Below are 22,918 nucleotides of genomic sequence, written 5' to 3'. Positions count from 1 at the left end.
TAGCTTCATATCATCAATATTACAATCAGTGATGAGAGTGGAAATCAAATGGGAATATCAAGTTGCGCAGTACTAGAATATAAATCATTACCTTGATCAACTCAGCCAAGTCTTTGAGGAGGAATGGCATCACGGGCTCGTCAGTCTGGTACTTGGGTCAAAAAGGGACTGAAAGTCCTGGAGACAGCCATGAAGAACAGCTGTTTGGCCAAGATGAGCTGATCTTGCTGGGTTCTATGGTGTCAAACGACCCTGTTCCAGGGGTTGGGAGCTTCTAAGGTCTCACCGCATCCACATACTGTACTTCTATAGCCCTCTCCACCACAGGCAAGTTCTCAATCCAATGAACTGCGACCCCAGGTACCTTGACTGAATGTGATTCCTTTCAATAGCATACGTGCAGGTCCAGTTTTTTACTTTGTCTTTTGGTTGAAGCTTTCGTCAAACCAAACGTGCCCTTGTTCACATTGGACTTAAATTAAAAACAAGCTAATCTCAAATTGTGTGATGTAGGCGGTTTTGTCCTTCCTGCATTTACATGTCTTGGCGATTTCTGAGCCAGAGAACATCGCCTGAAAGACCACTTCAAGTCCCTAATTGGCATAGGACTGGTGCTCACACCTCCACTTTTAGTGTGGGCATAGAGCCAAACTTTATTCGGAGATCGCTTGATGATGTGGTTCCCAGCAATGAAGTTGTTGGAGCAGTGGTAACGTTACTGGCTGTGCTTGGACTGTCGTATGTGGTACTGAGACGGAGACAACTGAACAGAACTGAGAAATGCTGGCCGTTTGGTGGCTTTTCACAGCGGTTCTGTGTTTTTCACACTGCATATGGGATTCTACAGCTTTAATTCCCTTAGTGCCAAATTTGAAGGACTTCTTTCAAAAGACACAGCGGGCTTCGTGTTGATTGCCTTCAACTGATTTTAACCACAAAGCAAAGTGGCTGTTCTCCAACCAGTTCTTGTTGAATTTGCACTTTCCCTATGGTAGTTGCAGACTAACGTTAACTGTCTACCATAGTTTCAAGTCGACCTCCGTTACCACAGCCAATCTCTGGCTCAAGCTAAACTGTGTTCCTTCTATTGTAGTAAATCACTATCCTATCAACCATTTACATCCCCTGTGCACAATGCAAACGGAAGATAATAAAAAGTAGTCCATCTCCCAGTCTACCTATTTTTAGTTGAGACCTTTGAAAAAATGTATTTAAGACAAAATAATTTATCCATATTAAGGCCTTAAGACTTATAAGGACCTGTGGAAACCGTTTGTATGATGTTGTCGTTTGTATGTTTTGTATCGTTTCTAAAAGAAAAAACCTTCCAAATATTGTAATATGTTTCAGGAATGCTAATCGTATCAGTTACGAATTACAGAAAATATTTCAGAACAATCTGACAATGGTGGGTGTCACATCCTCTTGTGCTTTTTGATGTGAAACGACCCTACACGGTGCCGCATTGCATGTAGAAAGACTTTGTAAAATCTACGGCTCAAGTTCATTTGACCAAATGACCAACACTAGGGACCATTCAAGAGCCATATCCACACAGTGCATATGAATTGCATTAACTACTAAGAGCAGTGTGAGTTGCCTATAGAAATGGGATACACATTTTTGTCAGGGCATCCCATAGAAACTTAACACACCACACAGAGTTAAGCTGCTATCAGCAGATTTAACCGCAAAATTATCGAATGGAGAAAAATCTGTTCACGTCATTGTGTGCCAGGGTGCGATCAGAGGTTCTAAGACATGAAAAAAAAAGCACAAGCTGTAGACTTGGCTCACATGGGATGCCTGTGCAGTTTTTTTAAAGAAACTCACCGAAGTCCAGATTTCGTAGTACGAAGTTTCATACTGACCTTTCTGCGGCAGCGCTCCTATCCTCCGGCATGGAAAACACACAGCCCATAGCACTTGGCTCTGTGTCCACCAGCGAAGCCACATCACTGTCAAACTCCAAGCTAAGAGGTGCTGCCACACATTTCACAACAAGATGGAGCGGAGTAGTGTGTACACCAGCCTGAACCACAGCAGCACTCCGTCCACAATCCAAGCTACAGCCGCCCAAAGACACCTAGAACAACCAGCTGTGCCTGAACTCTGTTCTCCACAGAGTACTCTACACCACACACTTAATCCTTCTCTCACACACACACACACCCCAACCACGTCTGGCAAGCACAGAAGAGGCAATGGTGGGAAACAGACTTCCCATAAAACCCTGAAGCGTCTCACACACAGAGAGAACATTCAAACTCAACGCAAGCCTCCCTCATCCCCACCTCTTTTCCTCTCCAATCTGAAAGGTGTTAGCTAGCTACGGCACACAAGTTGTGGTCCATTCAAGGGTGAGACGCTCCGTCTGACTAAGTGCCCCCCCCCAACCACTGGAGTAGGGGGAATGTGATTGCTATAGCAACCTCTATCATAAAAGGATTCCATTTGTGGCACAGACCCTACTTCATCAAGCGGAGAAGCCAGGCAAATAAGAGAAGGCTTCCCCCAAAAAGAAAGAAAGTGAAGGGAAACAAAAACAACTAGAGCAGGGGGGGGGGGTCTGCTTGTCTTTGCCTCAACTTTCCACCTTTGGGAGGGCTCAGAGGGCTTAACTCGCCTTTCTCACTAGCTCTCCAGGGAACTTTGGCTAGGGCCCAAAAACACAGAGGTTGCTCAACTTGTACAGGAGAGATTGCAACGCCCCATTCATAACACAGTAAGGTACCCAGGATACCCATTCAAAAGAGATTATCCAATACTTTTGTATACGTTTTAGCCACATTGACTTATCCAACCCAAAGCAGGAACTTTCTTAGACGCCAGAGTACCGGAACATGTCTTTAAATTAGAATAAAAGGGGGCTGGGTTATATTGTAGTTATCCTCTTCTTTCCTGTACCCCCACCCAGGGCTCTAAAATATTCTTTCATAAGATTGGAAGCACAATTTTTTTTTACTAGCACCACATGAAATTTAGGAGGGCCAGGAAATCTTTTTTTTATTGATTTTGATATATATATATATATATATATATATAGGGCCTATATGAATTCTAGCTACTTAGCACATGTGCCCTAGACAATAATATTTTGCACTGTAAAGACAGTTTATTATAAAAGCTAAAATGTTGATACAAATACCTGTCATTGAAATTCCAAAATCATTTGTGGAATTGGGTTTCTACATTGTGTAAAAGCAATATTTTCCGATTGATTATATTGAACAATGTACACTTAAAAAAATGCAGGCTGGTGGTGACGACATGCAAGAGATCTGTCATTCAAATGATCATTGGTCTCCTGAAGAAGCAATCCCTTTCCCTTCTATACCCAAAATGTTTAGATATACTGGTAAAGTTACCAGGTTGTTAGCTAGCCAATGAAGTAACATGAAAGTGTAAACAAATGGTTAATGACGCAGTTTTAGTACGGCTTATGAATGTAAAAATGGGGTCCCGGCGATCCTCTACAGGAAGATAAAAATGTTGCGCCGGTAATAATAGGTCAGATCTTTGACCTGGTTGGGCTAGAAGCAAGATGTTTTCGCTGTAGTTATGGTTGCATTCACTTTTTTCTCTAGGGCACTCGGAAACAACAGTACAGCACAGTGCTCCCAAAATAAAACTCCTGGTCACGCAAAATATTTTGTTGCATATGTGACCAAGTTAGTCAGACTTTATAGCCCTGCCCCAACCCCGACAAAAAACAACATCCAGCCCGTTTTCACACATGTTCTTGATCTCCCATACACCGAGCAGCAGTGTCAGGAGCAGCCTAGCTATGTTGTCTGCCTCCGCTCCTCGCAACACTGTCTCCATTCACTGAGCACAGCCCTGGGCCAGTGAGAGAGCAGGCCAGGACTATTCATAGACAGCTTTTCCCCACTGATTAGAACAAATGGAAGGCAGCCTCTGCTGCTCTGGGGAATGGCTCAGGCTCCAGTCAGCTTGTGGTGGAAGAGCAGTGCACTGAGCAGGGAGCAAAGCACAGCCAAACCTCAAGTCACTGACTCCACACTGATAATATAAGTGATGAGGAGGGTGGGGCAAGCAGGACAGCACAGGGGAAGCTACTCACAGAGGGGGGAGAGGAAGGGACATTAAAAAAATTAAAATAAAATAGTCACTACTGGGCCCAGCTGGAACATTTATAATATTTCCCAGGCGCTTTAGGCAATAAATGTGACTGCACTAACCTATTACCTGTAGGTAATAGGTGCACTGCCAATAACTTCCATTCATTTTACATTATGGACTACGCTCAATTTGAGGTATATGAACACATTCAGAAATTATTAAATGTCCTCTTTTGTGAACATCAGTAACTATACACTAAACTGCCATACAGCAGCTTAATCAATGAAAAGAATAACTCCCATTACAGCACCGTGTATTTAAATCCACATTATGGTATGGTAAACTACATTATAGCCCCCCCCTCAGAAAATACACACCAGCACTGTAAACTGTAGGTCTTTGACAATTGCAGTATTGTGATTTTTTTGGGGGGGGGCAGGGCAAAAATGAAAACAAGCGGAACAAACCCATTAGTCAGTCCTTTAAAACCTGTTACGGCTAGACATTCCACTTGACGTCTAGTACTTTCATAAATTCACAAGTGCAATACACCAAAATAAAGCTTAAGTTCTTGTTAAATCAGCCACCGTGTCAGATTTCAAAAAGGCTTTTACGGCAAAAGCAAACCATGCGATTATCCGAGGACAGCGCCCCATCATACAAACACATGAAAATCATATTTCAACCAAGCAGGTGCGACACGAAAGTCAGAAATAACGATATAATTCATGCCTTACCCTTGAAGATCTTCTTCGGTTGGCACAATATGTCCCAGAAACATAACAAATTGTCATTTTGTTCGATAAATTCCTTCTTTAGATCCCCCAAAATGTCAATTTATTTGGCGCGTTTGATTCAGAAATACACCGGTTCCAACTCGCCCAACATGACTACAAATTATCTAATAAGTTACCTGTAAACTTGGTCCAAACATCTCAAACAACTTTCCTAATCCAACTTTAGGTATCCTAAAACGTAAATAATCGATCAAATTTAAGATGAAATATACTGTGTTCAATAGCGGATAAAATCAAAGTGGAGCGAGCTCCAGGTCATGCGCACCAAACAAAAGAGTCCACTTGGCTTGACACTCAAAGTACAGCCGTACTTCATTTCTCAAAAGGAAAAACGTCAACCAATTTCTAGAGTATTGACATTAGTGGAAGCCATAGGAACTGCAACCAGGTGCCTCAAATCTAGTTTCTCATAGAAAACCAATAGAAAACACAGTGAACTCAAATTAATTTTTTCCTGGATGGTTTGTCCTCAGGGTTTCGCCTGCCAAATAAATGTTGTTATACTCACAGACATTATTTTAACAGTTATAGAAACGTTAGTGTTTTCTATCCAAATCTACCAATTATATGGATATCCTAGCTTCTGGGCCTGAGTAGCAGGCAGTTTACTTTGGGCACGCTTTTAATCCGGACGTGAAAAATACTGCCCCCTATCCCAAAGAGGTTTTAAAATACCTGCCGTCAGTAAAATAGTGTGCTACAGCTTGGAAAACAAATAAAATATGACTCTGGATGACATATTTGTTTCCAACATTCGGGCTATTTTTCCTAAATAATTTAAATCCGCTTCGTTGTTTCCTTGCCACGATACTAATGAGTATCGCGATAACATCCTGGCCCTAGTAAACCGATCTCTAAACCATGATGCATTGTGTGCTTTCAACCCTAAACTCCAATGTAACAGTAGGCACAGTGTTCCCTGGAACAACAAGCAGATGAAAACTAAGATCTAGTCGGGCCCATAGAGATAATAGTAACATAGTCCTAACACCATACAGATCCTATTATATTTTTTAAAAATCCATAGAATGGGACAAAAGTGGCAGCCATCTTGAGTAGGGAGAAATCCAAAACCAGTCTAATTAGAATTGTGGTACTGGCATAGGTGACGCATTTCCTGCTTTTACTAATGCAGGAAAAAAGGCATATGACGTATCAGAAATTGTGTAATGGAATCATCAACCTAAATTGTCATAATTCTAAAAACAATTTATACAGGTTTAATACCAACTTTATATAAATAGCCAAGCTTTCATTTGAAATCAGCTGTGTAGGGCAAAAAACAAGACGTGCACCCCTTGGGATCCAGAGTACCGTGTTTGGGAAACGGCGCTCTAAAATATACAGTATGTAAACGGAACATAAATGTCCGATTTTGTTTTCTTGGAAAGTTGTGGATGCTATTATATGATACAATATCAGTACTTGTTACATTTACAACAGTGTATAGGGGATGTTGGGGGATGTTGTACCCACTGTGATGATTAAAACCTATTCAAACCAAAAACCATGGAAAGATGGCAGCAATCATGCAAAAGTAAAAGCACAAACCAGCGCATTTAACCACGGCAAGGTAACTGGAATATGGTTCAAACAGTACAGTTATGCCTTCCGTAAGACAATCAAACAGGCAAAAGTCAGTACAGAGACAAAGTGGAGTGGCACTTCAAAGGCTCAGACATGAGAAGTATGTGGCAGGGACTCCAGAAAATCAAAGATTATAAAGGGAAAACCAGATCCCGGACAAGGTGAAACACCTCTCGCTTCGAGGGAAACCAACGCGGGCCACCACCACTCCCGTGGAATGCGAGCTCTCGTTTTCATGGCTGACGCGAGAAACACATTTAACCATCGCAAGGTTACCAGCCCAGATGGCATCCCTAGCCGCGTATTCAGAGCATGCGCAGACCAGCTGGCTGGAGTGTTTACAGGCATATTCAATCTCTCCCTATCCCAGCCTGTTGTCCCCACTTGCTTCAAGATGTACACCATTGTTCCTGTACCCAAGAAAGTGAAGGTAACTGAACTAAAGGTAACTAACCTAAATTGTCATAATTATAAAAACAATTTATACAGATTTTATACCAACTTAGTCATCACTTCTGTCATCATTAAGTGCTTTGAGAGGTTAGTGAAGGATCATATCACCACCACCTTACCAAACACGCTAGACACACTTCAATTTGCATACCTCCCCAATAGATCCATGGATGATGCAATCGTACTCCACACTTCCCCATCTCATCTGGACAAGAGGAATACCTATGTAAGAATACTGTTCATTGACAATAGCTCAGCCTTGAACACCATAGTACCCTCCAAGCTCATCATTAAGCTCGGGGCCCTGCGTCTCAATCACGCCCTGTGCAACTTGGTTGGACCTGGTCCTCCGGATGGGCCGCCCCAAGTGGTGAAGGTATGCAACACCTCCACTTGGCTGATCCTTAACTCAGGGGCCCCCACAAGGGTGCGTGCTCAGCTGTGTACTCCCTGTTCACCCATGACTGCGTGGCCACGCACATCTCCAACTCAATCATCAAGTTTGCAGACCATACAACAGTGGTAGGCCTGAAAACGACGAGACAGCCTACAGGGAAGAGGTGAAGGCCGTGGCAGAGTGGTGCCAGGAAATTAACCTCTCAACAAAACGAAGGAGCTGATCGTGGACATCAGGAGCATGCGCCCATCCACCAACAGGGCCACAGTAGAAAAGGTGAATAGCTTCAAGTTCCTTGGCATACACGTCACTGACAATCTGAAATGGTCCACCCACACAATGTGGTGAAGGCGCAACAGCGCATCTCGGCCCCTAAGACCCTCACAAACTTTTACAGATGCATCATTGAGAGCATGCTGTTGGGTTAGATCGCCGCCTGATACAGCAACTGCACCGTACGCCACTACAGGGCTCTCCAAAAGGGTGGTGAGGTCTGCCCAACACATCACAATGCCTGTTATCCAGGACATCTACAGCACCCGGTATAACAGGAAGGTCAAGATCATCAAGGAACTCAGCCACCGAGTCCGTATCGTCTATACATCCCATTACATACAGTACCAGTCAAAAGTTGACACACCTACTCATTCCAGGGTTTCTTAATTTGCACTATTATCTAAATGACAGACAGACACACACCAGATTCCAACATTGCTTGTTCTAACATTTCTTAATTTCACATGCGCCAAATACAACAGGTGATGGATGACCTTACAGTGAAATGCTTACTTACTAGCCCCTGACCAACAGTGCAGTTTTTTAAAAGTACGGTTAACAGATAAAAGTAATTAAATAATATACAGGTGACCGGTCAAGATGCTCTCGATGGTGCAGCTGTAAAACATTTTGAGGATCTCAGGACCCATGCCAAATATTTTCAATCTCCTGAGGGGGAATAGGTTTTGTTGTGCACGCTCCACAACTGTCTCTGTGTGCTTGGACGATGATATTTTGTTGCTGATGTGGACACCAAGGAACTTGAAGCTCCACTGCAGCCCCATCGATGAGAATGGGGGCGTGCTCGGTCATCTTTTTCCTGTAGTCCACAATCATCTCCTTTGTCTTGATCACGTTGAGGGAGAGGTTGTTGTCCTGGCACCACACGGCCAGATCTCTGACCTCCTCCCTATAGGCCATCTTGTTGTTGTCGGTGATCAGGCCTACCACTGTTGTCATCGGCAAATGTGTGTTGTTGGAGTTGTGCCTGGCCGTGCAGTCATTTACATTTACATTTAAGTCATTTAGCAGACGCTCTTATCCAGAGCGACTTACAGTCATGAGTGAACAGGAAGGGGCTGTGCACACACCCCTGAGGGGTCCCTGTGTTGAGGATTAGTGTGGCGGATGTTTTGTTACCTACCCTTACCACCTGGGGGCGGCCCGTCAGGAAGTCCAGGATTACAGCTCAGCGTTCCACACCATAGTACCCTCAAAGGTCATCACCAAGCTAAGGATCCTGGGACTAAACACCTCCCTCTGCAACTGGATCCTGGACTTCCTGACAGGCCACCCCCAGGTGGCGAGGGTAGGTAGCAACACATCTGCCACACTGATCCTCAACACTGAAGCTCCCCAGGGGTGCGTGCTCAGTCCTCTCCTATACTCCCCGTTCACCCACGACTGCATGGCCAGGCACAACTCCAACACCATCATAAAGTTAGCTAACGACACAACAGTGGTAGGCCTGATCACCGTCAACGACGAGACAGCCTATAGGGAAGAGGTCAGAGACCTGGTCGGGTGGTGCCAGAATAACAACCTATCCCTCAACTTAACCCAGACTAAAGAAGATGATTGTGGACTACAGGAAAAGGAGCACCGAGCATGTCCCTATTCTCATCGACGGGGCTGTAGTGGAACAGGTTGAGAGCGTCAAATTCCTTGGTGTCCACATCAACAACAAACTAGAATGGCCCAAACACACCAAGACAGTCGTGAAGAGGGCACGACAAAGCTTATTCCCCCTCAGGAAACTAAAAAGATTTGGCATGGGTCCTGAGATCCTCAAAAGGTTCTACAGCTGCAACATCGAGAGCATCTTGACCGGTTGCATCACAGCCTGGTACGGCAATTGCTCGACCTCCGACCGCAAGGCACTTGAGGGTAGTGCGTACGGCCCGGTATGGCTACAGATGTGAGTGCTACAAGTCAGTAGTCATTTAGGCAGGTTACCTTAGTGTTCTTTGGCACAGGGACTATGGTGGTCTGCTTGAAACATGTTGGTATTACAGACTCAAAGTTAAATGCAGAGAAACAAAACATTTTTTTTTAACAATCGGTTGGTGGCACGTAAAACGTCTGCCTTATGCTTAGGCACAATTTTACATGTGTTTGTCTGTGTTACTGCACTGTTGGAGATGTGTACACCAGCATACCTAAGCATTTTGCTACACCCGCAATATCTGCTAAATATGTGTATGCGACCAATAAAATGTGATCTCATCATCTTATCAAGTCTTATCATCAACTGATTTGAGTCAGTGTATGGCTGGGGTTTGACTGCATTGCTTGAACGGAATATTGGCATATACAATTTTAGAAGAATTGTTCTGGCTAGCTAGCTAACACAATGCAGATAAATACTGCACATTGTTTTACACAATAGCTTATCACAGCACTGGCAAACCATGGTTGACTAACTCCCTGACCAACATGGCTGATCTTTGGACCATCATATGGTTCATGTCAATTCTCGTACTCTGTGGTTAGGCCCTTGTGACTTATTTGTTGAGAGATGTACAGCAAGCGCCTGGTGTGCATTAAGCACACAACGAGCAGTACTCACGGTTGGTCGAGCTTCTTGAACTCAGGGATGGGCTCGGCCTTCTTGCGGGACATGAACCAGTAGATGATGAGGCCGGCGATGAGGGTGAAGAGGAAGAGGTCCAGGTTACTGAAGAGAGGATTCTCCTCCTCCATGGCCTCCGGCTGGGTGCTGCTCTCTGCTTCCACGTCCGCCATTGTCACACACAGGGCTGCCAGGGCAACCAGACAGGGCAGAGGTTAAAAATCACGAGTAGGGCTGTCCCCGACAAAAAAAGATCTGTTGACCGAAAGTAGTCGATTGGTCTAAAGAATGTGTATTTTTCCAAATATTAGGACACACCCTACGTGTTTTAATTAGGTCAACTACAACTTTAAGCGCACTGTTTGATGAAATAAGACACAAATGACTCAAGACCAGAGATCAAGATACCCAGAAGAAAACATTGAATTTGACCCAACTACTCTCCTCACGCTCCTACGGGCTTTCGCAGATTCTGCCATTACTCTGCCGAAGTTACCGGCTACACAAGGAATCGGCAGACTTGCGGAATGCCAATTTATCTTAACATTTCTACTGATCATGCCAGTTATGGTTTTCATGGAACAGTGTAATTTAACTTAGAATAAACGTCTTCATATCGCAAAATCATTATCATATGGTTAATTAAAATGATATCGAAATGAAAATGAGAAACCTGAAATTAACTTATATTGCCAACAATGTACAAATAGCCTATTAAATCCAACTAAGAAAAACATTGCAGCCTGCAGGTAGAAAATATCCTGATGAAAATAAATACCCTATAAATGACATTTGCAGGCAGGCCACGGCAGGCCACTATTGTCATTCTCAACAGACCTAAAAACAGACTTTGCTTGCTGTTTGAGTTAAAGAAAACATTACTTTGGGAAACTCCACAGCTCATTAGTGGTGGTGCGTTAATCCAATCAGAAAAACTACCAGATCACTTATTCCACATTTTGATACGTTAGTTACAGCCTTATTCTAAAATGTATTAAATTGTATTTTTCCCATCAATCTACACAGAATACCCCATAATGACAAAGCAAAAACAGGGTTGCAGCATTTCTTTTGCAAACGTATTAAACTGAAACATAACATTTACATAAGTATTCAGACCCTTTACTCAGTACTTTGTTCAAGCATTTTAGACAGCGATTACATCCTCGAGTACAACACTACAAGCTTGGCACACCTGTATTTGGGGAGTTTCTCCCATTCTTCTCTGCAGATCATCTCAAGCTGTCAGGTTTGATGGGAGCATCGCTGCACAGCATTTTTCAGATCTCTCCAGAGATGTTCGATCAGACATTCAGAGACTTATCCCGAAGCCACTCCTGCATTGTCTTGGCTGTGTAGAAGGTGAACCTTCGCCCCAGTCGGAGGTAGTGAGCACTCTGGAGTAGGTTTTCATCAATGAGCTCACTGTACTTTGCTCCATTCATCTTCCCCTTGATCCCAGTCCCTGACGCTATAAAAACACCCCCAGAGCATGATGCTGCCACTGCAATACTTCACCGTAGGGATGGTGGCAGGTTTCCTCCAGACGTGACACTTGGCATTCAATCTTGGTTTCATCAGACCAGATAATCTTGTTTCTCATGGTCTGAGTCTCTTTAGGTGCCTTTTGACAAACTCCAAGCGGGCTGTCATGTGCCTTTTACTGAGGAGTGGCTTGTGTCTGCCCACTCTACCATAAATGCCTGATTGGTGGAGTGCTGCAGAGGTGGTCTTTCTGGAAGGTTCTCCCATCTGGACAGTGGTACTCTGGAGCTCTGTCACCATCGGGTTCTTGTTCACCTCCCTGATCAAGGCCCTTCTCCCCCAATTGCTCAGTTTGGCCAGGCAGCCAGCCAGCGTCTTAGTGGTTCTAAACTTCTTCTATTTAAGAATCATGGAGGCTACTGTGTTCTGGGGAAGGGTACCAAAAATGTCAGCAGCATTGAAGGTCCCCAAGATATGTGCCGACACAATCCTGTCGTCTCGGGAGCGCTACGGACAATTCCTTCGACCTCATGGCTTGGTTTTTGTTCTGACATGCACTGTCAACTGTGGGACCTTATATAGACAGGTGTGTGCCTTTCCAAATCATGTCCAATCAATTCAATTTACCACAGGTGGACTCCAATCAAGTTGGCAAACATTTGTTAAAACTTCTAAAATAATAATAAATAAATTACCTGTCATTATGGGGTATTGTGCATAGATTGAGGATTATATATTTTTTTATTACCCCTTTTTCTCCCCAATTTCATGGTATCCAATTGTTTTTAGTAGTTACCATCTTGTCTCATTGCTACAACTCCCGTACGGGCTCGGGAGAGACGAAGGTTGAAAGTCATGCGTCCTCCGATACACAACCCACTGCTTCTTAACACAGCGCGGATCCAACCTGGAAACCAGCCACACCAATGTGTCGGAGGAAACACCATGCACCTGGCAACCTTGGTTAGCGTGCACCTGGCAACCTTTGTTAGCACGCACTGCGCCCGGCCCGCCACAAGAGTCGCTGGTGTGCGATGAGACAAGGACTTCCCTACCGGCCAAACCCTCCCTAACCCGGACGACGCTAGGCCAATTGCGTGTCGCCCCACGGACCTCCCGGTCGTGTCCAGTTACGACAGAGCCTGGGCGTGAACCCAGAGTCTCTGGTGGCACAGCTGGCGCTGCAGTACAGCGCCCTTAACCACTGCGCTACCCGGGAGGCCTTAGATTGAGTTTTTTTTAATTAATTTTTTTATGTATTATTATTTTAGATTAAGGTTGTAACGTCACAAAATGTGGAAAAAGTGAAGGGGTCTGAATACTTTCCGAATTGAAAACGACAGACTTGTCAATAGTTTGTGGCGCTGGGGGTTGCCTCGTCCCCCAGCAGGCAAATCAAACGTTCTGCACCTTGGTGACATTTTATTGATATAACTACCTATTGAAATAGGGATTCTAAATAATTATATGATTAGGCCCTTAAAAAAAATGTGCACGTTGTAGGCGGCCCAGTACTAGGAAGAAATTAAATTTACATTCACCCAGATAATGTTTAAGTGCTTCGCTCATTCCAAGTCAAACAAATTAGCAGTGCAAGCTGACACACAGCAACCACCATCTCAACTTGTGCCATTTCATAAGGAGGAAGGCAATAATGATTTGTAATGACTAACCACCGGAGCATTGACAAAAGGGAAAATAAACTGCTGAACAAGCATTTAGAAAGTGTGCTTTATCAGCCAGGGTGCACTGGCCAAGTGGCACATTCTGGCTGTTAGGAGACATACAGTGGCAAGAAAACTACGTGAACCCTTTGGAAAATTTGATCTGATCTTCATCTAGGTCACAATAATAGACAAACGCAGTCTACTTAAACTAATAAACAATTACATGTTTTCATGTCTTTACTGACCACACCGTGTAAACATTCACAGTGCAGGATGGAAAAAGTATGTGAACCTTGGATTTAATACATTTACATTTACATTTAAGTCATTTAGCAGACGCTCTTATCCAGAGCGACTTACAAATTGGTGCGTTCACCTTATGACATCCAGTGGAACTGCCACTTTACAATAGTGCATCTAAATCTTTTAAGGGGGGTGAGAAGGATTACTTTATCCTATCCTAGGTATTCCTTAAAGAGGTGGGGTTTCAGGTGTCTCCGGAAGGTGGTGATTGACTCCGCTGTCCTGGCGTCGTGAGGGAGTTTGTTCCACCATTGGGGGGCCAGAGCAGCGAACAGTTTTGACTGGGCTGAGCGGGAACTGTACTTCCTCAGTGGTAGGGAGGCGAGCAGGCCAGAGGTGGATGAACGCAGTGCCCTTGTTTGGGTGTAGGGCCTGATCAGAGCCTGGAGGTACTGAGGTGCCGTTCCCCTCACAGCTCCGTAGGCAAGCACCATGGTCTTGTAGCGGATGCGAGCTTCAACTGGAAGCCAGTGGAGGGAGCGGAGGAGCGGGGTGACGTGAGAGAACTTGGGAAGGTTGAACACCAGACGGGCTGCGGCGTTCTGGATGAGTTGTAGGGGTTTAATGGCACAGGCAGGGAGCCCAGCCAACAGCGAGTTGCAGTAATCCAGACGGGAGATGACAAGTGCCTGGATTAGGACCTGCGCCGCTTCCTGTGTGAGGCAGGGTCGTACTCTGCGGATGTTGTAGAGCATGAACCTACAGGAACGGGCCACCGCCTTGATGTTAGTTGAGAACGACAGGGTGTTGTCCAGGATCACGCCAAGGTTCTTAGCGCTCTGGGAGGAGGACACAATGGAGTTGTCAACCGTGATGGCGAGATCATGGAACGGGCAGTCCTTCCCGGGAGGAAGAGCAGCTCAGTCTTGCCGAGGTTCAGCTTGAGGTGGTGATCCGTCATCCACACTGATATGTCAGCCAGACATGCAGAGATGCGATTCGCCACCTGGTCATCAGAAGGGGGAAAGGAGAAGATTAATTGTGTGTCGTCTGCATAGCAATGATAGGAGAGACCATGTGAGGTTATGACAGAGCCAAGTGACTTGGTGTATAGCGAGAATAGGAGAGGGCCTAGAACAGAGCCCTGGGGGACGCCAGTGGTGAGAGCGCGTGGTGAGGAGACAGATTCTCGCCACGCCACCTGGTAGGAGCGACCTGTCAGGTAGGACGCAATCCAAGCGTGGGCCGCGCCGGAGATGCCCAACTCGGAGAGGGTGGAGAGGAGGATCTGATGGTTCACAGTATCGAAGGCAGCCGATAGGTCTAGAAGGATGAGAGCAGAGGAGAGAGAGTTAGCTTTAGCAGTGCGGAGCGCCTCCGTGATACAGAGAAGAGCAGTCTCAGTTGAATGACTAGTCTTGAAATGATTTGGATCAAGAAGGTCATTCTGAGAGAGATAGCGGGAGAGCTGGCCAAGGACGGCACGTTCAAGAGTTTTGGAGAGAAAAGAAAGAAGGGATACTGGTCTGTAGTTGTTGACATCGGAGGGATCGAGTGTAGGTTTTTTCAGAAGGGGTGCAACTCTCGCTCTCTTGAAGACGGAAGGGACGTAGCCAGCGGTCAGGGATGAGTTGATGAGCGAGGTGAGGTAAGGGAGAAGGTCTCCGGAAATGGTCTGGAGAAGAGAGGAGGGGATAGGGTCAAGCGGGCAGGTTGTTGGGCGGCCGGCCGTCACAAGACGCGAGATTTCATCTGGAGAGAGAGGGGAGAAAGAGGTCAGAGCACAGGGTAGGGCAGTGTGAGCAGAACCAGCGGTGTCGTTTGACTTAGCAAACGAGGATCGGATGTCGTCGACCTTCTTTTCAAAATGGTTGACGAAGTCATCTGCAGAGAGGGAGGAGGGGGAGGGGGAGGAGGATTCAGGAGGGAGGAGAAGGTGGCAAAGAGCTTCCTAGGGTTAGAGGCAGATGCTTGGAATTTAGAGTGGTAGAAAGTGGCTTTAGCAGCAGAGACAGAAGAGGAAAATGTAGAGAGGAGGGAGTGAAAGGATGCCAGGTCCACAGGGAGGCGAGTTTTCCTCCATTTCCGCTCGGCTGCCCGGAGCCCTGTTCTGTGAGTCGTCGAGCCACGGAGCGGGAGGGGAGGACCGAGCCGGCCTGGAGGATAGGGGACATAGAGAGTCAAAGGATGCAGAAAGGGAGGAGAGGAGGGTTGAGGAGGCAGAATCAGGAGATAGGTTGGAGAAGGTTTGAGCAGAGGGAAGAGATGATAGGATGGAAGAGGAGAGAGTAGCGGGGAGAGAGAGCGAAGGTTGGGACGGCGCGATACCATCCGAGTAGGGGCAGTGTGGGAAGTGTTGGATGAGAGCGAGAGGGAAAAGGATACAAGGTAGTGGTCGGAGACTTGGAGGGGAGTTGCAATGAGGTTAGTGGAAGAACAGCATCTAGTAAAGATGAGGTCGAGCGTATTGCCTGCCTTGTGAGTAGGGGGGAAGGTGAGAGGGTGAGGTCAAAAGAGGAGAGGGTGGAAAGAAGGAGGCAGAGAGGAATGAGTCAAAGGTAGACGTGGGGAGGTTAAAGTCGCCCAGAACTGTGAGAGGTGAGCCGTCCTCAGGAAAGGAGCTTATCAAGGCATCAAGCTCATTGATGAACTCTCCGAGGGAACCTGGAGGGCGATAAATGATAAGGATGTTAAGCTTGAAAGGGCTGGTAACTGTGACAGCATGGAATTCAAAGGAGGCGATAGACAGATGGGTAAGGGGAGAAAGAGAGAATGACCACTTGGGAGAGATGAGGATCCCGGTGCCACCACCCCGCTGACCAGAAGCTCTCGGGGTGTGCGAGAACACGTGGGCGGACGAAGAGAGAGCAGTAGGAGTAGCAGTGTTATCTGTGGTGATCCATGTTTCCGTCAGTGCCAAGAAGTCGAGGGACTGGAGGGCGGGATAGGCTGAGATGAACTGGTTGATCATCCTTTGGAAGCAACAAACTCAACCAAACATTTTCTGTCAGGAGGAATTTTGGACCATTCCTCTTTACAAAACTGTTCCAGTTCAGCAATATTCTTGAGATGTCTGGTGTGAACTGCTCTCGAGGTCATGCCACAGCATCTCAAATCGGGTTGAGGTCAGGACTGACTGGGCCACTCCAGAAGGTGTATTTTCCTTCTATTGAAGCCATTCTGTTGTTGATTTACTTCTGTGTTTTGGGTCGTTGTCCTGTTGCGTCACCCAACTTCTGTAGAGCCTCAATTGGCGGTCAGAGCCTTACATTCTCCTGCAAAATGTCTAAATAAAAAAATTGGGAATTAATTTCCCGTCGATGATAAACAAGCTGTCCAGGCCCTGAGGCAGAAAATCAGTCCCAAACCATGATGCTCCCTCCACCATACTTTACAGTTGGAATGAGGTTGATGTTGGCATGCTGCGCCTTTTTTTCTCCACACATCATTGTTTGTTCCTTCCAAACAACTCAACTGTCCACAGAATATTTTGCCAGATGCACTGTGGAACATCCAGGTGCTCTTTTGCGAACTTCCGACATGCAGCAATGGATTTTTCTGGACAGCAGTGGCTTCTTTTGTAGTGTCCTCACATGAACACTATTCTTGTTTAGTGTTTTACATATCATAGACTCGTCAGAGATGTTAGCACGTTCCAGAGATTTCTGTAAATCGTTAGCTGACACTAGGATTCTTAACCTCATTGGGCATTCTGCTCTGTGCTCTTGCAGTCATCTTTGCAGGACGGCCACTCCTAGGAAGAATACCAACAGTGCTGAACTTTCTCCATTTATAGACAATTTGTCTTAACGTGGACTGATGAACATCAAGGCTCTTAAAGATATTTTTTTGAACCCTTTCCAGCTTTATGCAAGTCCACAATTCTTAATCTGAGGTTCTGAGATCTCTTTTGTTTGAGGCATGGTTCACGTCAGGCAATGAATCTTGTGAATAGCAAGAAAAAAATAGTTTTTTTTATAGGGCAAGGCAGCTCTAACCAACATCTCCAATCTCATCTCATTGATTTGACTCCAGGTTAGTCATTAGCCTAGGGGTTCACATAATTTAATCATTCAGTTTAGGTTGGAAAAGGTATGTATTTCTCTTGTCTATATTGAATACAATAATTTGTGCGTTATTAGTTTAAGCACACTATGTTTGTCTATTGTTTTGACCTAGATGAAGATCAGATCAAATTTGATGACCAATATAATCCAGGTAATTCCAAAGAGTTCACATATTTTCTCTTGCCACTGTACAACAATTCTGCTGATTTATACAGTTGAAGTCGTAAGTTTACATACACCTTAGCCATATACATTTACAAATTTACCGTTTTTCACAATTCCTGACATTTAATTCGAGTAAATATTCCCTGTTTTAGGTCAGTTAGGATCACCACTTTATTTTAAGAATGTGAAATGTCAGAATAATAGAAAGAATGATTTATTTCAGCATTTATTTATTTCATCACATTCCCAGTGGGTCAGAAGTTTACATACACTCAATTAGTATTTGGTAGCATTGCCTTTAAATTGTTTAACTTGGGTAAACTTTTTGGGTAGTCTTCCACAAGCTTCCCACAATAAGTTGGGTGAATTTTGGCCCATTCCTCCTGACAGAGCTGGTGTAACTGAGTCAGGTTTGTAGGCCTCCTTGCTCGCACACACTTTCAGTTCTGCCCACAAATGTTCTATGGGATTGGGTCAGGGCTTTGTGATGGCCACTCCAATACCCTGACTTTGTTGTCCTTAAGTCATTTTGCCACAACTTTGGAAGAATACTTGGGGTCATTGTCCATTCGGAAGACCCATTTGAGACCAAGCTTTAACTTCCTGACTGATGTCTTGAGATGTTGTTTCAATATATACACGTGACTTTCCGTTCTCATGATGCCATCTATTTTGTGAAGTGCACCAGTCCCTCCTGCAGCAAACCACCCCACAACATGATGCTGCCACCCCCATGCTTCACGTTTGGGATGGTGTTCTTCGGCTTGCAAGCATCCCCCTTTTTCCTCCAAACATAGCTATAGTCATTATGGCCAAACAGTTCTATTTTTGTTTCATCAGACCAGAGGACATTTCTCCAAAAAGTACGATCTTTGTCCCCATGTGCAGTTGCAAACCGTAGTGTGGATTTGTTAATGCCGATTTTGGAGCAGTGGCTTCTTCCTTGCAGAGAGGACTTTCAGCTTAATGTCGATATTGGACTTGTTTTACTGTGGATATAGATAATTTTGTACCGGTTTCCTCCAGCATCTTCACAAGGTCCTTTGCTGTTGTTCTGGGATTGATTTGTACTTTTCGCACCAAAGTATATTAATCTCTAGGACACAGAACGTGTCTCCTTTCTGAGCGGTATGACGGCTGCGTGGTCCCATGGTGTTTATACTTGCATACTATTGTTTGTACAGATGAATGTGGTACCTTCAGGCATTTGGAAATTGCTCCCAAGGATGAACCAGACTCGTAGAGGTCTACAATTTGTTTTCTGAAGTCTTGGCTGATTTCTTTTGATTTTCCCATGATGTCAAGCAAAGAGGCACTGAGTTTGAAGGTAGGCCTTGAAATACATCCACAGGTACACCTCCAATTGACTCAAATTATGTTAATTAGCCTATCAGACGCTTCTAAAGCCATAGCATAATTTTCTGGACTTTCCCAAGCTATTTAAAGGCACAGTCAACTTAGTGTATGTAAACTTCTGACCCACTGGAATTGTGATACAGTGAATTATCAGTGAAATAATCTGTCTGTAAACAAAAGTTAGATAAATGACTTGTTTCATGGACAAAGTAGATATCCTAACCGACTTGCCAAAACTATAGTATTTAAAAATAGTGTGTTTGAAAAACAAGTTTTAATGACTCCAACCTAAGTGTATGTAAACCTCTGACTTCAACTGTTGCTGGTTTCTATAAAGTGTATAAAGTTTAAACATGGCTCTGGATAATGTCCTGTAGAGATTTCTAATTTATGAAATATTGAAGACTAAATGCTAAGTTGTAAGAGCTAGGTTATTGTTGTTGACAGCTTATGCTGATTCATGTTTAGCAATTCACATGTAATATCCACATCTGCCAGAGTGCAACAGGTCACAAGAGTTCATCTCATGCCTCTTTCCTTATCTCTCGCGGTTCATGACATATCGCTAATTTATTAACTTCTGACAAAATAGACTAATTAAAAACAGCCATCAAACAATATACCTAACATATAAACAATGTCCTATTACACTAATAACAAGAAACAGATATGCAATTCTGTGACATGAACTAAATTCAGACTCTAGCCCATTTTGTACACAAGGAGCCTACCATTACTCCCTATGGTCCAAGGACCTTATATGCCATATTCAGAGGTAAACTGGCTCTGGTTGACAAAAAAGTAAAATACTCAACCTAAACGCAAATCGATTCTCAAATTATAATCTCTGTTATAATCTCCACCCGGCACAGCCAGAAGAGGACTGGCCACCCCTCATAGCCTGGTTCCTCTCTAGGTTTCTTCATAGGTGCTGGCCTTTCTAGGGAGTTGTTCCTAGCCACTGTGCTTCTACACCTGCATCGCTTGCTGTTTGGGGTTTTAGGCTGGGTTTCTGTACAGCACTTTGTGACATCAGCTGATGTAATGAGGGCTATATAAATACATTTGATTCATTGATTGAAATGGCAATAAAGTTCTAGAAACATAAAGCCCTTCACTTTTAATATGACATCAAAATGATTTCACAAATCAAAATATACACTGTTTTACCTGGCTTTAATCAGTTACAGCCTTCAGTATTTTTCAATGACAACACGTTTCTGGCGGCCTTCTTCTGTTACACACAAGTTTTCGTTCCGAGCATGCTAGACAGCTAATTAGCACTGTATTCTGTGTGTCTTCCGTAAACACGCAGAGTAACATGGAGATATGGACATGTGGGAACACTAACCATATAAAAAGGTGTAACAATTTTACCTTTTTTCCCCCATTATTATTATTTCATGATGGTATGAAAGATAAGGTCCTTAATGCTTCCAAAACCATACCACAAGTAGTGTGTTAATGTTCAGAGAGCGTCGTACCCTTAACAAAACAAAAGACGCCTTCACCCAATGAGTCATGATCAAGGGCTACATTTAGTCAAGCAATGCCCAGAGACCATTGTGTCCTCCTCCCAGAGCGCTAAGAACCTTGGCGTGATCCTGGACAACACCCTGTCGTTCTCAACTAACATCAAGGCGGTGGCCCGTTCTTGTAGGTTCATGCTCTACAACATCCGCAGAGTACGACCCTGCCTCACACAGGAAGCAGCGCAGGTCCTAATCCAGGCACTTGTCATCTCCCGTCTGGATTACTGCAACTCGCTGTTGGCTGGGCTCCCTGCCTGTGCCATTAAACCCCTACAACTCATCCAGAACGCCGCAGCCCGTCTGGTGTTCAACCTTCCCAAGTTCTCTCACGTCACCCTGCTCCTCCGCTCTCTCCACTGGCTTCCAGTTGAAGCTCGCATCCGCTACAAGACCATGGTGCTTGCCTACGGAGCTGTGAGGGGAACGGCACCTCAGTACCTCCAGGCTCTGATCAGGCCCTACACCCAAACAAGGGCACTGCGTTCATCCACCTCTGGCCTGCTCGCCTCCCTACCACTGAGGAAGTACAGTTCCCGCGCAGCCCAGTCAAAACTGTTCGCTGCTCTGGCCCCCCAATGGTGGAACAAACTCCCTCACGACACCAGGACAGCGGAGTCAATCACCACCTTCCGGAGACACCTGAAACCCCACCTCTTTCAGGAATACCTAGGATAGGATAAAGTAATCCTTCTCACCCCCCCTTAAAAGATTTAGATGCACTATTGTAAAGTGGCTGTTCCACTGGATGTCTTAAGGTGAACGCACCAATTTGTAAGTCGCTCTGGATAAGAGCGTCTGCTAAATGACTTAAATGTAAATGTAAATGTAGATCAAACAAAGCTTGAAAATGTTTAGCTAGCTATAGGTCGTCATCAACAATACGTCACAATATGGTGCAGAGAGTTCGATTTGGCTACTGGGGGCCAAGGAGCCTCCCAGCTCATCTAAAACCATTAAATTGGTTGTCAAACGCTGTTCTCAGGGGGATTATTAAATACATGTTTATAACTATTTGTTTTTAATACCATGACCTCCGGAAGAGCATAGTCGGAACTACACATTTCCGATTATTCCAAATGTAGCCATATCAGAGTTATACAGCAAGTAACGTTTACTGCCTGCTGTTCATGATAAGTAAACGCAAATGTATCATGTAACTTCAGATAACTTCAGAGTAGCCTATCCATTTGCCATGTAGCTAACTAAGCAAACAACATGTGTCATTTAGCTTGCTTCATCATCATAAGGCTTTTGGAAAGAGCTTGACATAAGCAAGTCCTTGTCCTGGTAAAGTGGTCAGTTAAACTTCTGTTATCACCACTAGAGATGGCAAGCAAATCAAACAATATTTGGATATAGCCATCTAGCTTAACCCCTGAAAGTTAGCCAACCAGGCATATTGACGTGATCTGTTATTAGCTAGCTAGCCGATTTGACGTGGTCCATCAAAGTAGCCTAGCTATCATGTCTGTCATCCGCAATCGTGATTAAACACTTAAACCATGTTGAAAATGGGATAATGTTCGGTAACTTTGCTAGGTTGGAGAAAAATATACATAAAACGTCCACTTACCACTATGTTTAGGCGACTGTATAACGTTTCTACCGGTAGCTTTAAAAGTAAACATGATCAGCTAATAGTACATCAGCAAATGGTCCCTTCTGCTGCTTGGCATGTAGAGTGCACAAATAATTGGAAATTTACCTAAACCACTCATCCTTGTCAGGTATAGTTCACTTGTATTTTATATCACTCAAATATCCAGTTAATGGTGGCCAATAGAGAGCTACCGTCAGGCTACTCTCGTATCTGAAATTACATTATCAATTGACGTTTACTTATCATGAAAAAGCATCCAGTTACTTGCTGTATAACTGACGCTAGAGCTATGCGAAATTGTTTTGCATGGAATAATCGGACATTTGTAGTTCTGACTATGCTCTTCAAGAATTGATGCTTACAACCAAATCGTTAACATTTAACAATCCTTTGAACCGCACGCAGTTGTCAATTGTTTTAGCGGTCTCCTTGCCCAGTTGCCCCTGGAGGCGGCAAATGTAACGCTCTGCACCTTATTGTGACATTTAATTGATAACGACCTATATAAATTGGAATGTTGCTTGACCACGACATTAGCAATCAAACACCAAACTACTAACGTTAGCTGCTACTAGCTGACTCTACAAAGTGACAAGTGGCAAAGCTGTTAACTAAAACACTAAAAACAGTGTTTTGTA

At 44.5% G+C, this 22,918-nt stretch overlaps 1 protein-coding gene across 1 annotated transcript in view; it reads right to left on the bottom strand.

The window, feature by feature from the left end:
• The window catches only part of LOC115141465 (NADPH--cytochrome P450 reductase), a 51,060-nt gene extending 28,737 nt beyond the window's left edge, over positions 1 to 22,323 (bottom strand). The window contains 2 exon segments of the mRNA XM_029680349.2: positions 10,163 to 10,352; positions 22,254 to 22,323. Coding sequence (XP_029536209.2) covers positions 10,163 to 10,352; positions 22,254 to 22,308 — 245 coding nt within the window. The 5' untranslated portion in view covers positions 22,309 to 22,323.
• Between the last annotated feature and the right edge of the window lie 595 nt (positions 22,324 to 22,918).

Source organism: Oncorhynchus nerka, linkage group LG14, assembly GCF_034236695.1.
Source record: "Oncorhynchus nerka isolate Pitt River linkage group LG14, Oner_Uvic_2.0, whole genome shotgun sequence".
In the NCBI taxonomy this organism is placed as follows: Eukaryota; Metazoa; Chordata; class Actinopteri; order Salmoniformes; family Salmonidae; genus Oncorhynchus; species Oncorhynchus nerka.
Note: the sequence above shows the minus strand (reverse complement) of the source record. Positions and strands in the feature narration are given on the sequence as shown.